The sequence below is a fragment of the Falco naumanni genome, chromosome 1 (assembly GCF_017639655.2).
Source record: "Falco naumanni isolate bFalNau1 chromosome 1, bFalNau1.pat, whole genome shotgun sequence".
Lineage (NCBI taxonomy): Eukaryota > Metazoa > Chordata > Aves > Falconiformes > Falconidae > Falco > Falco naumanni.
The window spans coordinates 52414489-52427035 of NC_054054.1; the positions used below are offsets into that span (position 1 = coordinate 52414489).

The following is a 12547-nucleotide window of genomic DNA, read 5'->3' on the forward strand; positions in this document are numbered from 1 at the left end:
ATTACCACTTCTATAATAATCTACAGAAAGAACTATAAAGTCATCAGACACGATCTCCCTGTCAGGAATTCACGTTGACAGCCCATTAGCACAGAATGCTGCTGGTTGTGAACTTATGAAAGCTAAAACAGTCTTGAAAACTCAGTGTGGCATGCCAGGCTTTCCCCACAAATATTTTAAAAAACAAATTAATCATAGTAGCAGTGCACAATTATGTTATTGAATAGCTGCATTCATCCTGAAGCACACCAAGAGTAAAAACAGTGCACCAAATTTTTGGAGAGCCTGGGACAGAAGAGTCTCTTTCTGACCTCCTTCTCCTGTTTAAGATGGGTAACAGACCACGTCTTCAATGTTTATGGTTTCTGGTAACTGTTGAAGTCTTTAGGACATGAGGGTTCAAATGCCAGTAATTAAAGACTTTGGCTGCTGCTCCAGGATGGTAGACAGGGTATGGAGAGCAGTAGATGTAGAACTAATGAATGTAGGCCAATAAAAATACTTTATCTTCCTTACTGTGCCCAATAGCTAAAATGGACAGAGCAAACAGCAATATCTGTTTGCTAGCGAACAGAAAAGAAAATGAAGAGCATGCCAGAAGGTGCCCTTTGACTAGAATTACCAGCTTTAAGACAGACGGTAACAGTTTTGCTGCAATGAAAGATATAAACCTTATTTCTGATGAAACTCAGAAAAAAGTCGCCAAAGCCATAACTGAGTGTTCCTAAAAAAAGTGAAGTTTCCGGAGTACGTCAGATAACAACTGAAGATTCAAAAGAAACAACTGCCTAATTGGCTGAACTAACACCATCAGGCTACCCTTGTTCATGCAATTTTCCTTCTGATCTGTTTTTTCCCATGAAAGTCTCCTACTGTTGTTTATTTAGCTTTCTACATACTAGACTGGCTAACAAGAAACACTGTCTAGACCCTAAAGCAACTTCCATTGCAACGTAAAACTAGTAAACATCTGCATTTACATGCTAGCCATGCAGCTTAGCCAAAAATAGATGAGATGAGCTTAGAAAACTTTTCTTTGCCCTGCACTGTGCCTGGGCGCAAGGAAAATAAAGTATTTTTATTGTCTTACATTCATGAGTTCTGCAGCTACTGTTCTATATATTTAGTAGTTTGCACTTACCTAAGTATAAATATTTCATATTAATTGACAGAAGAAACAGTATATTTTTTAACTAGGTTTTCTCTATCTAGTCCCCATTAATCTGAATAATGTACCTAAGTCACTTACACAGCTTTGGAATAAATCTTTTTTTTCACGGTTACATGAAGCTCTAAAATACCTCGGTGCATTTTTCCAGCAGTAGATGTCTTAAGTGTTGGAGTTGTGAGCCATCAGCAAGTAATTAATGATCATTCAGGAAAACACACTAGTTCAGGTAAGAGGAGTGCTCTCAAGTGTCAAAGCATTCACATTTTGAAAGCTTCAATTAAGATAATTTGTAAAATCTATTTTCAAAAATATAGTTTGTAAGTTTTCCTGCTGCTAAAAACCCCATGTGTCATCTCCAGCAGTTCCTTTACCCAGCATATACACAGTCACCTACCAGGTACTAGGGGTTCTTTTTTCTTCAGAACTTCTGTAACAGAACTGTTAAAAGCTACACATTTACTCTATGCTGCTCTACAAAGAGGTGTATTCAAACAAAACATAAACCAGGCATTAATCCCAAAGTATATGCTGAATTACACTGTATTTAATATTTTCAAGGGGTACATTATCTCCCCCCACCCCCCAAAAAAAAAAAAAAAAAAAAAGAAGCATGGTGTGAAGGCATGGCCAGATTAAAAGCAATTCTAGTTTTATTTCTTAACAGCCCCAAACCTCAGTTTGTTCACTGAGAGGCAACCAAAAGAGAAATTTTCATGGGATGCCTTTAAACTTCCCATACTTTCATCTCCTTGACTTAGTAGAAGTAGTTGAAAATACTCCTACCCCCAAGTGTAGGTAGGAGCTATTTCCATTGCTAAAGAAACCCGGAAAAGGAAAACCGGATCTCCTGTGGCTGTGCTTCACAGCCCACACAGTAAAAAGGAATGGCATTAATATGGCAGGCCGTGATGGCTGCCAGCTGGGAGGGTAAAATGCCAACCCTAAGGCTACTGATGTTGGATGGATGGCTGTCTGCAGCAACAGAGTGGCACAGTGGGGCAGGGGATAGGGCACAGATCCCTCAGCAAATCTTTAACTGACACTGGTATGTATTGCATAATAATTACACATCTCCAGGTTACTATGAGTTCCTGAACTGAGCTGTAACTCACAGTTGGAATATGTATCTGCTTTTAGTGCAGCATGTTTTAAATCTACTGTTTTGCCCACAAAAGCCTTACAACTATCAACAGACCAAAACTTCTCTTAAATACCCGGGAAAACTAAAGGTTATTTCTGTACAAATACTCTCTGTATCTGATGCAGGAACTATCTGACATTATCAAAAGATGCTTATCTGCTGAAAAGACTGTAAAGGCTCCTAGTTTATAGAATAAAAGAAATCTTGAAAAATTAACCTATACTGTCAAGTTTACCACTTTTTAATTCAATATACAGCAACATGGCTTTATTTGTTTCTTTATAACATCATACACTTTTCTAGTACAAAGAGAAGGGTTTTTTTTCCACTCAGGCAAGCTCCAAACTCTTTCTCAAGAAGGACTAAAAGAACACTTCTGTGAGAGACCATGAGTATTAGAAATTCTTACATTTCACTCTAACTGGAGAAGCTAAAACATCACACAAAGCTCCTCTAAGTGCCCGTTTCAGGCAATAATACTGATGCTGCTTTTCATTTCAGTACTTTTATGTCTACATGTGTGCTATCACACCTTTGTGTTTCACATCCAAGAGATTTTTTTTCTTCCCTGATGGCATTTCAGATTGAACAAACCTCATGACTTTCAAAGTGACCCTTTTATCACAACCACTCTGCTGTCAACACAGCTGCACACTGGCATTCAGAGTAAGAGCACAGACTGATTTAAACTTTAAATACCAAAATATCTTTGATACACCTCGGGGCAGAGCAATGATATCCTCTGAGTTTTCTTTTTTTTACTTCATAATGTCAATTTAACACATTCTGAATATTACACCATCATGTTTCTATTGTATCAGTATTCAGGAAAGACTTCACTCACAGTCCATAAACATGACAAGGTATTATAAAACTCAATTATAAGACAAAACTCTCAGTAAAGAGACAAAAAGAGAAACATTTTTCTGAAATGGTCTGATCTGTCAATGTTTCTTAACTGTGTCTGAAAATGCAACTGCTATGAAAAGCAACAGTCAAAAAATTAAGATCTCACTACCATAAAGTTAACTATTTATTTCAAAATCCATCAGTGTGTGCATTTTATTGATTACCCTTTTCTGTGATGAGAGTGTGACTGGAAACAGCACTGATCTGATTTTGTCATCCTTATGCATACTGGAAAGAAACTTATTTTTAAAGTAGGAACTGAAGCAAAATCGCACAGATTAATGTTTGATCCTATTCACACTAAATTCAGCTTTACACAAACACCACTGAAGTCAGCAGGACTTCTGAAGGGAAGTGCTACTAATCCACAGAAATACCTACAGGATTTAGGACCCGAATGATTATAGGACACAAATGATTACTTCTAAGATGTTACACAGCATAAGACAGAAAAGTCAGATGCCTTGAAGCCACGGCATAAGGATTAACCAGAGACTTCTGCTTTCTTCTCACCATTAGCACCACTGATTTAAAAATAGCAGCTATTGATGTAAATTGAGTCAGGGGCTGCACACTCCATGTAATGACCAGCTAGAAAATCCTCTGTAAGAACATGCTCATCTTTGTAGACACGTGGGCTTTCTGACAATGGAAGCAAAGAAAGACTTCATATAGAGAATCAAACATCTCAGTGATAGAGGAAGAACACAGGACTTGAAGATAAAGAAACCGAGGATCAGATTAGATCATCTGGTTGAAATCCAATCCTCAGCTATTTCAGGAAGCATTTGATTTATAAAACATGTTTATTTTGTTTCTTCTTTTGCTCTTTCCATTAAGAAGCTGATACAGAACTCAGCTCCTGTAGTGGCCAGGAGTTTTCTTCCAATTTCTAGCCTAAGTTTATTCATGACTAGCTAGCACCTAAGTTTGAGTCTTTGTTATTATTTTCTGCAGCAACATTTACCTTCAGCTTATTCTCCTTTTCAGTGTTATTTTCCCTTTTGCCCATGTATTTAAAAACAGAAATCATATTTTCAGTTTTTCTGGTTAGAAACTAAAAAATTATTCTGTATCTTTTAACATAAAAATATTTTCTTCACCTTCTCTCAGCCTTCCTATGCAAACTGCTGCATGAGCAGTTTTGTGCTCCAACATTCAGTTCTAAGTCATCATCTCAAAAATGATGACATGACACATGACAACACAGTGAGCATTTTTCAAATTACAATACAGGCAATGCATGACAACACGATGCATTAGGTCTCTATGAAAATATGAAAAAGAACATGCATAAACAATTTTTCAAATTACTTAGATAAAATATAAACAGCTATGGAGAAGCCTTCCATGTGATATTTACAGATACCATTCTTATATTCTCCCTTAGCTGACTGACATTTTCAGATATCCTTAAATCCTCACCCTGTTCCTGAGCTTCTTAGCCTCTTTTTCTCTCCAACTGCATGCAGTTACACACGGCCTATTATTAGAAATGGGGAAAATGTGAAAGATGAAGTGAGGTTTCAACAAAATCTTTCCATCTCAAACTTGAAGCGCCACCAAAATAACACAAATTTCCAGCACAAAAATGGCTTGATTTACTGTAATCAGGCAACGGATATAAAAGCAGCTCCTCAGGTTTCTGGAACTTCCCCTAGTGTTACTGTTTGTTGTAACAAAAGATGGTTTTTTCCCTCCCAGAAGACTCCAAGGAACTCCTGGGGAATGTTTGATGGAAGGAGGAACACTACCACACACTTGCCTGTGCACACGTGTGGCTGACCTCTCTCCCAGCTATAGTGGTCGAAGGAAGGGCCATACACTCATGCTATACAAACACCTTTTACAGATCTTACTGTAACAATAGGGTCTTGAGTTGTTTCTATTTATTCCCAATGGTAAAATAAGCCCAGTGCTCCAGATCACTGTGTTTCCAGAGCCACCAAATTTGCAAAGATTTGATCTAAACAAGACAAGATTTTTTCAATTTCTGAAAGAAGGTAATAAAGGAAGGATTACTTCAAAGCTAGCAAAATTACTGAAACAGTCCACTGCCTCCCACCCTTTCACTTAGTTCAAGACTAGCATCATACATAACCTCCTTCACCACAGTTTCCTTCCCCTTCTCTGCAGCACTGCCTTATCTATTTATCAAAAGTGGATAGAAAGGTGCTGTACTTAAACAGACTATTCCTCTAAGGAAGAAATATCAAAACCTCTCTTCAAACCAAGATAATACAGGGCAATGCTTTATGCCAAGTTTCCAAAGTTCTTAAGGTCTGACTGTATTTTCTCATGCTTATTTCCATTGGGAAGGTTATCTGGGAGTCCATACCAACATTGCTGTAATCCCAAATTAATCAGTTGATTGATTGTTTTCCTGGACTGTGTTCCACCATCTGGGGTGAATCTCTTGACACACGGCAGAAAAGCCATTCTCTGGTTCAGAAGATGAACATGTAATTGTTTTATACAAATTGGAAGAGCATCAAAACCAAAGACTGCAAGCCCCTCATCCCAAAATACATGACAGACTCCCCGACAAATGGGGTCACATCCCTGCAGGCTAAAAAGGAAACTGGACTGCACACATTCTGGGTCAGCTGGTGTTGTTGCTTTTTGTTGTTGTTGTTTTGTTTTTAAACTATTTGGCTACTAGATGAAAGGGTCAGTCTCCAGCAGCTTTGCAAAACTACGTCCAATCACCCAATGCACACACATACGTATAGATATTTTTCAATTCACCCAGCAAAATAAAAAATCACTTGTTTGCACAGCAACTGTTGCAAAGGCACAATGGGTGAACTGGGAATTCAGGCAAACAGATAAAAGTAAGCAGAACCTACACATTTTTTGTTTTAGTCAGACCTTAGCATGGTTTTCCAGAAAGAGCGCAGCTCAACATGCCAGCGTTCAGTGTCCACAAAGAGGCAGCCACAAAGGTTTAGTTGATAAAGTGGGGATAACTGCTTTTAGCTTTTCCTTTTTCCTTAAATAATATCTAAGACAAAATGAAAGAAGGAAGACGTTTCACATGTACTTGACCCCATCTATCACAACACAAATTCCCAAGGAGCTGCGCATTATTTACCCACCCAGTAAAGGCATTGCAAATCAATGCATTTGCTCATGATGCTTAACCTGAACAGCACAAATGCTTTACAGAGATACTGAAAATGTTCTCTTACTATTTTTCTTTGATTTGTTTTCTCCATTAATTTTGGGGGTTTTTGCTTGTTGTCTGCTTAAGAGCCAGAACCAATCCCCTCAGTCCTTTCTATTCACTTCAGCTGAAACATATCTCATATTTATTTCAGGCCAAATGTATGACCAAGAAAAACATTTCCATGAAGCTTCTGCCTTTTTCTTGAAGTACAACTGTAAAATTATTTACTAACATGTTCCCATAATCAAAAGTAATATTGGAAAGCAGTCTTTTTCTCTGCAACCAAATACCTTCATGTGTATAATTATCCCAATCGGCACAATGAAGCCACTGTCTGGAACAGCATGGCTCCCTAATTTATAAAACAGTAAGTGATTTTTGAAGGGTATTTTTCTTTCAGATGATAGACTGACTATCTTGAACATAAGGATCTCTTTAATTTTTAGTAAATGAAAGCTTTCTGCTGTTTGTCTTTTGAAAAAAAAAAAAAAAAAATTAAGTACCAAATTATATGCATGCATTACTGTTTCAGTCCAGAGCAACGTGCTTAAAAAACATCTGCAAGCTGAAAAGCCAAGTTCAGAAAAATGAAACAAATAAAAAACTCCACAGTTTATAGTAACAGCTGATCCTAACTGTAAGGAGCAGATGGGACTCATCCATATGCTATCAGAAAGTGGGAGACTACACAACATCTAAGCTATCAAGAAAGTATCAGATGTTCTAACAAGAGAGAAAATACTGTATTTTTAAAGGCAATTTTATCCTCTAGAAAGTTATAGCAGTATTTTTATAAGCTCAGTTCCTCATGATTTACTATTTTCAGATGGAATAATTCTTCCAAGCAGCAATAGCTCAATGAACGTAAACAGAATTTGTCCTAGTTTAGTTCTGTATCTACAGAATCATTACAACCCATAGGATATTTACTCTGAAGAATGCTGAAATGCTCTACATAACTACAGGAGGAATTAAGTAAGATACTAAGTGCAAGTAACACCATGGCACTAGTACCTGTTTAACCAATACAAACAAATGACACAATTTCTACAAAAGGCTAAAAACAGTAAAAACCTGCAACTTAATAATAAAGATGATGCATGTATTTTCTTGGGGGAAAACCCTTTTACCAACCAGAGAAGTGGAAAAGTTACTCCTAAACTTGTGTCTTTTCTCATTAAACTACCAGAGTTCTAAAACAGAATACTAGATATTGAAGTGTGAGATTTTCCTGCTAAAGGAGTGTAATAAAATATTATTGAGAAGGTGGGAATAAGACATAGCCATTCAGTCTGGAAAAATCTGGGGTGATAAAGGCTACAAGATCACAAGGAATTTAAAAGAGGTAGAAAGGGGATCAGTTGTCCCATTTCTTCCAATGCAAGACCTAAAGGGCATCACATAAAGCACAACAGCGGATGTGTTTATGACAGATGGCAGACATGTAGTTTTCTTTGCGAAAGGAGGCTAAAATTTTGCACAGTTTCAGATGGAGAATGAAAAAATCCATGGAAGACTACAAAAATCTTAGAAACTATGTCTCAGGAAGACCCTAAGCCAAAAAAATGTATACCACTTTTAATAAGTGTCTCACCTGCTTGCCCTGTTTGTACTTTTCTCCAGACTCTCTCTTCCAGCCACTGCACTGGACATGTGTTCAAAAACATGTTCTTTCCTACTGACTCCCTCTTGCTAAAACTCTAACATTAGCAGGAAACGAAAGATAAGGTTAATTGTCAGCACTGATTCTCCCATTAAAAGAAATTATGTTTTTGTGTACTGTGATACTCCACTGCCACTGCATGCTTCCATAAGAAAAAACTTAGTTCCTTTGTGTATGAGTGATATATACATGTGTCATATCTGTCACATATAAGGTATCTCACTCAGTCTTGTCACAGTGTATTACTAAACAAAATAAAGCTGATTTTAAATCAATCGATAATTGCTTTTGAGTAGTACTTGCCCTATCTAGGAAGATTCAGAAGTACAATTTCCCACTGGGCTATAGAGTTCTCAAATAAAACAGCGTAAGTACAAACTACTCGGTTTTGATTTTTGTGTAGTAATTTAAGGACTCAAAAATCCTTGGTAGCCTGCTTGACTGTCTATAAGCAGAAAGCTTTTCCTTATAGTCACTCTGCATCTTGTTTCAACATACACCTTTTGTCTCTCAAGCATTCCACCAGACAGCACCAACAGCAGCCTGGCTCTGTCATCGCAACACACTCCTCATACATACTGGGGCTGCTCCTAGGTGCCCCAAAGCTGTCTCTTCTCCAGGCTGAATAAGTCCAGCTCACCCAGCTCTTTCTCGCAGGGCTGCTGTTACTGACTTGGTGACTCTCCGGTGGACTTCCCCAGCTTATTCATGTCTTTCCTGTACTGAAGGGGGGCAAAACTTGACACAGTAATTGCACTCAAATACTGAAGTTGTGCCTTGTGATACAAAAAGCAGTGGATGCAAAGTGGATGTCTCAATTTTTGGTAATATTTGTTTAGAAAAAAATATATATGCTCTCTTCTTATTCATCCATCTTAAAACAGTGCTAATAATGAAAGTGGTTTTCATATTCTGAAAGATAACTCCTCCCAGCTAAGAGGTAGCAAAGTAGTTCAGATCTCCTAAGCACCACTAAACAGAACAGAGAAGTTTCACTGAAGATAAATCAATGAAAAGTCAGCTAAAAAAATGCTATTGATTTACAGAGGACTCAGAATATGATTCTTCACGACTTCTTCTCAGCTGCTGAAGTGTCAATTACCGACATTTTCATAAAAAGCAAATCAATGTTCAATGCTACTGAGATACTCCCACTATTGTCAGGTATTACAAATGTTTGAACACACAGAGGAAAAGTGGAGAGGCCAACTAAGTAGCTACTAGTACAGTACTAATGTTCTTGGGGTTTAAAAGCAATGAGCACAGTGAAAAACACAAAAGAAGATTTAATTCCAAAGAATTTCTGTAGAAAGCAAATAAATAATATCAAAACAAAAGGTGTTGTGTTCATGTATCTGCAGACACTTTCCTCCAAACAGAGTGCAAAATACAATAGAAAATCCCGAGCAGCATGAAGGAAACCAGAATCCATTCTGAAGAATGGGTGAGGTGAAGTGGAAATGTAGAGGGTTCATTTTAACATGCTGAAAATACAACATGTAAGAACGTACTGATCTGTAAACTCTACAAATCAGTGGAACATGTCTGTAAAATGAAAAAAAAACTCTACAATTTGTTTCAACAGAATTTTTTTAGAAAAAACAAAGGTAGATTTTGCAAGTAGCTGCATTCAAATTGTTTGAGCTACTTAAAACATTGAGGGAAGTTTTCAAGCAGTTTCAAGTCAACATTTGACTTTCCATAGGTATTCAAAACACGAGAGCAGTTCTCTTCCACAGAATCCCTCTTAAAAAAAAAATAAACTAAGAAACATATGTCAGAAATACTAGGGACTTAGCAGAATCTGAGATTTGTCCTTACAGGAGGACAAAGGCATTGCAAGACTTCCTGCAGTATTTGCCTTGCAAGAAGAGCTGGAGGTGAGGGAGGGGAATAGTCTTCATAGGCCACCTACAGTCCAACATTAACGACCCTAGTCAAGACTGTTTGACTTGTCTGTTTTCTAGTCAGCTACCATATGCAGAGGAATAAGCACAGAGATCAGTGACCAAGTATTCTCCAAGAAGCAAGGGGAAAAGGAATATTTTGGTCTCCCCATTTTCCTCTAAAGCAGCACTATCTTTCCTCAGAGGAAATTCCAAAAGAGGATCCATAGAATTACAGCAATGTTTCATTAGAGTCACATGAAACATCAGCAACTCCTTCCTTCCCCAAATAAACCACAATCAATTAATTAGATCACTTCAGTGGTGAAGATGTACAAATAGTTGATTAATGTCAAACCCTTTATAAAGAAAAAGAGGCAATAAATGGTGCGTGAAAAAACCCGAGAACTCAGGGGAACAGAAGTCTTTCAGTTTTACAGCTGAACTGTGAAAAAACTAAAAAGCTGCTGATTTTTCCCTTTTTTGTGGAGAACAGTTTGTAAGATAATCTTTGAAAATTTAAGTGCTGTTTTGACATCTCTGTACATGAATTGAATTTGAATTAAATTCTTCTTTATCTGCAAATCATTTTTGTTAACATTTCATTATTTGATAACTGCAGGATCCAATCCCAACCAAGTATCTGAAGGCTAGAGCAACACTGTTTAGAGAAATACTATGCTCAGGCAAGTATTTGCATATTATGCATATCTATTAAAATGTGTTTTCCAAAGATATGATGCAATTAGAATCACAGAATAAATTAGGTTGGAAGGGACTTCTGGAATTCATTCTCTGATCAAAGCAGGGCCAGTTGCTCATGAACTTGCCCAGCTGAGTTTTGAATAGCTCAAAGAATGGACATTTCATGGCCTCTGAGCAACATATTCCAGCGTTTAACCACTCTCAGTATAAAATTTTTTCTCTTCTATCCAGTCAGAATTGCCCTTGCTGAGCCTTGACTGTTGTCCTGTCTTTTCATTCCACACTTCTGAGAAAGGTCTGGCTTTATTACTTTTTTACACTTGAAACGTGTTCTTTGTTAGAGAAAATTAAATACAAATATTACAGCCTGTGAATACTGGATTGTCTATAAAGTTATATCCAACTCCAAGTAATCAAAACTGGGCTGGGAGAATAGCTCTGAAGATTTCATTACAACCTACAAAAACAGTTACCCGAGGGCACCAGGTAAGAAATGCATGCAATCACTAGAGAACTGCTAGACAAGTAGCAGCTCCACCATCAGGACAACTACCTTTTCCATCATCTTCCTAAAGAAAGTATGTGCAAACCCTCTTGCACAGTGCTGCTCTGTCTCTGGAAAGGAACAGAAGAAAGGAACCAGACACAACTGCCCCCTTCCTCCCCCTCCACCAGTTTGCATCCTGTCAGCACTGAACAGCTAAAAGAAGCATTGATAAATAAAATAGCTTCCAGACTGAGTGTCTTTTATAGATTTACAAAATCGTAGTGATCCTACAGTAGCCTACATTTTAATTTGGTACTGATTGCAATTTAGGCAGTAGTTCTCAATTATGCTGATGTCTAAGTGGGAATGCATGTGTACGTGGGGTTTTGTCAGGAATACTGCTATCACCTTGCGTTACTATCACCTTTTATTGTCTTAGACCCCTTGCAGTCTTCAGAAAAGGGTAAAATGAAGTTCCTTACAAGCCATTTGTTAACATAGTGCCAGTGCAAAAATAACTGTGCTTTGATGTACAAAGAAATATGAAAAAAATATAGACATACCTGGTCCAATGCAGAATGATGCAATGATTGCAAGGATGCAAAATATACTGAGGTAAGGAAGCCAATGCACCGTTTTCTGGGTAGATACAAGACGTTCACATTAAGTATATTGTATATGTACCAGTATTAAAAATATAAAATGTAAAAATATATTACAGATAACAGATAAGTGTTTTCCACAGTTCTTTATCTATTTCAGAATCTACTCTAGGATTACTTTAGAAAATTGCAGTATTTCTGTAGAACCTTATTAGATTATTTGTATTAAAGGTCTTGGTCTCTGTGGAATCCCTGTAGTGAAACACTAGACAAGCTCTTGCACCACAGAAGTCACAATCCTAAAAGTTTACAACTTCATGTGCTGAAGTTCAAGCCAACTTGGAAAAGGATTTTCTTGCCATTGAACTGATTTGGCACCTCCATCCTCCTCAGGTATTTCAGTCATGTTTAAACAGAGCAATGATGACCCAAAGAGCTTCAAAGTTCACCAAATAAAGGCAAGCCTGAAGTCTAGACATGATAGGCTGCCTTTCAGTAGGACAGCTGTATCCGAACCTTAGCAAAGCACGTGAAAACCAAAGTCTGGGGATTTTTAGCCATAATCTGATTTTGCAGACAAGGCAGGCCACGTGTACAAACAATAGGTACGGGGGAAAAGAGAACAAACTATAAATGGTTCTTTAAGGGAACTGTAAATGGAACCACAGCAAACATGGAAATTTTTCTCTACTGGGAAAAAACATCCAAACCTAAGAATAAGCATGATGTAATGCATGAAAGAAATCTCAAAAAGACTGCATTACAAACAAAGATAAAAGAACAGAATATGGGTAAACTATTTACCCAACTATAG

General features: G+C 37.4%; 1 protein-coding gene across 3 annotated transcripts in view; it reads right to left on the reverse strand.

The window, feature by feature from the left end:
- The window catches only part of SLC2A9 (solute carrier family 2 member 9), a 107251-nt gene that overhangs the window by 28117 nt on the left and 66587 nt on the right, over nucleotides 1–12547 (reverse strand). For all 3 annotated transcript variants that reach the window (XM_040594041.1, XM_040594031.1, XM_040594022.1), the window contains one exon: nucleotides 11695–11770. In XM_040594041.1, the coding sequence (XP_040449975.1) occupies nucleotides 11695–11770 (76 nt within the window). The remainder of the gene's footprint in view (nucleotides 1–11694; nucleotides 11771–12547) is intronic.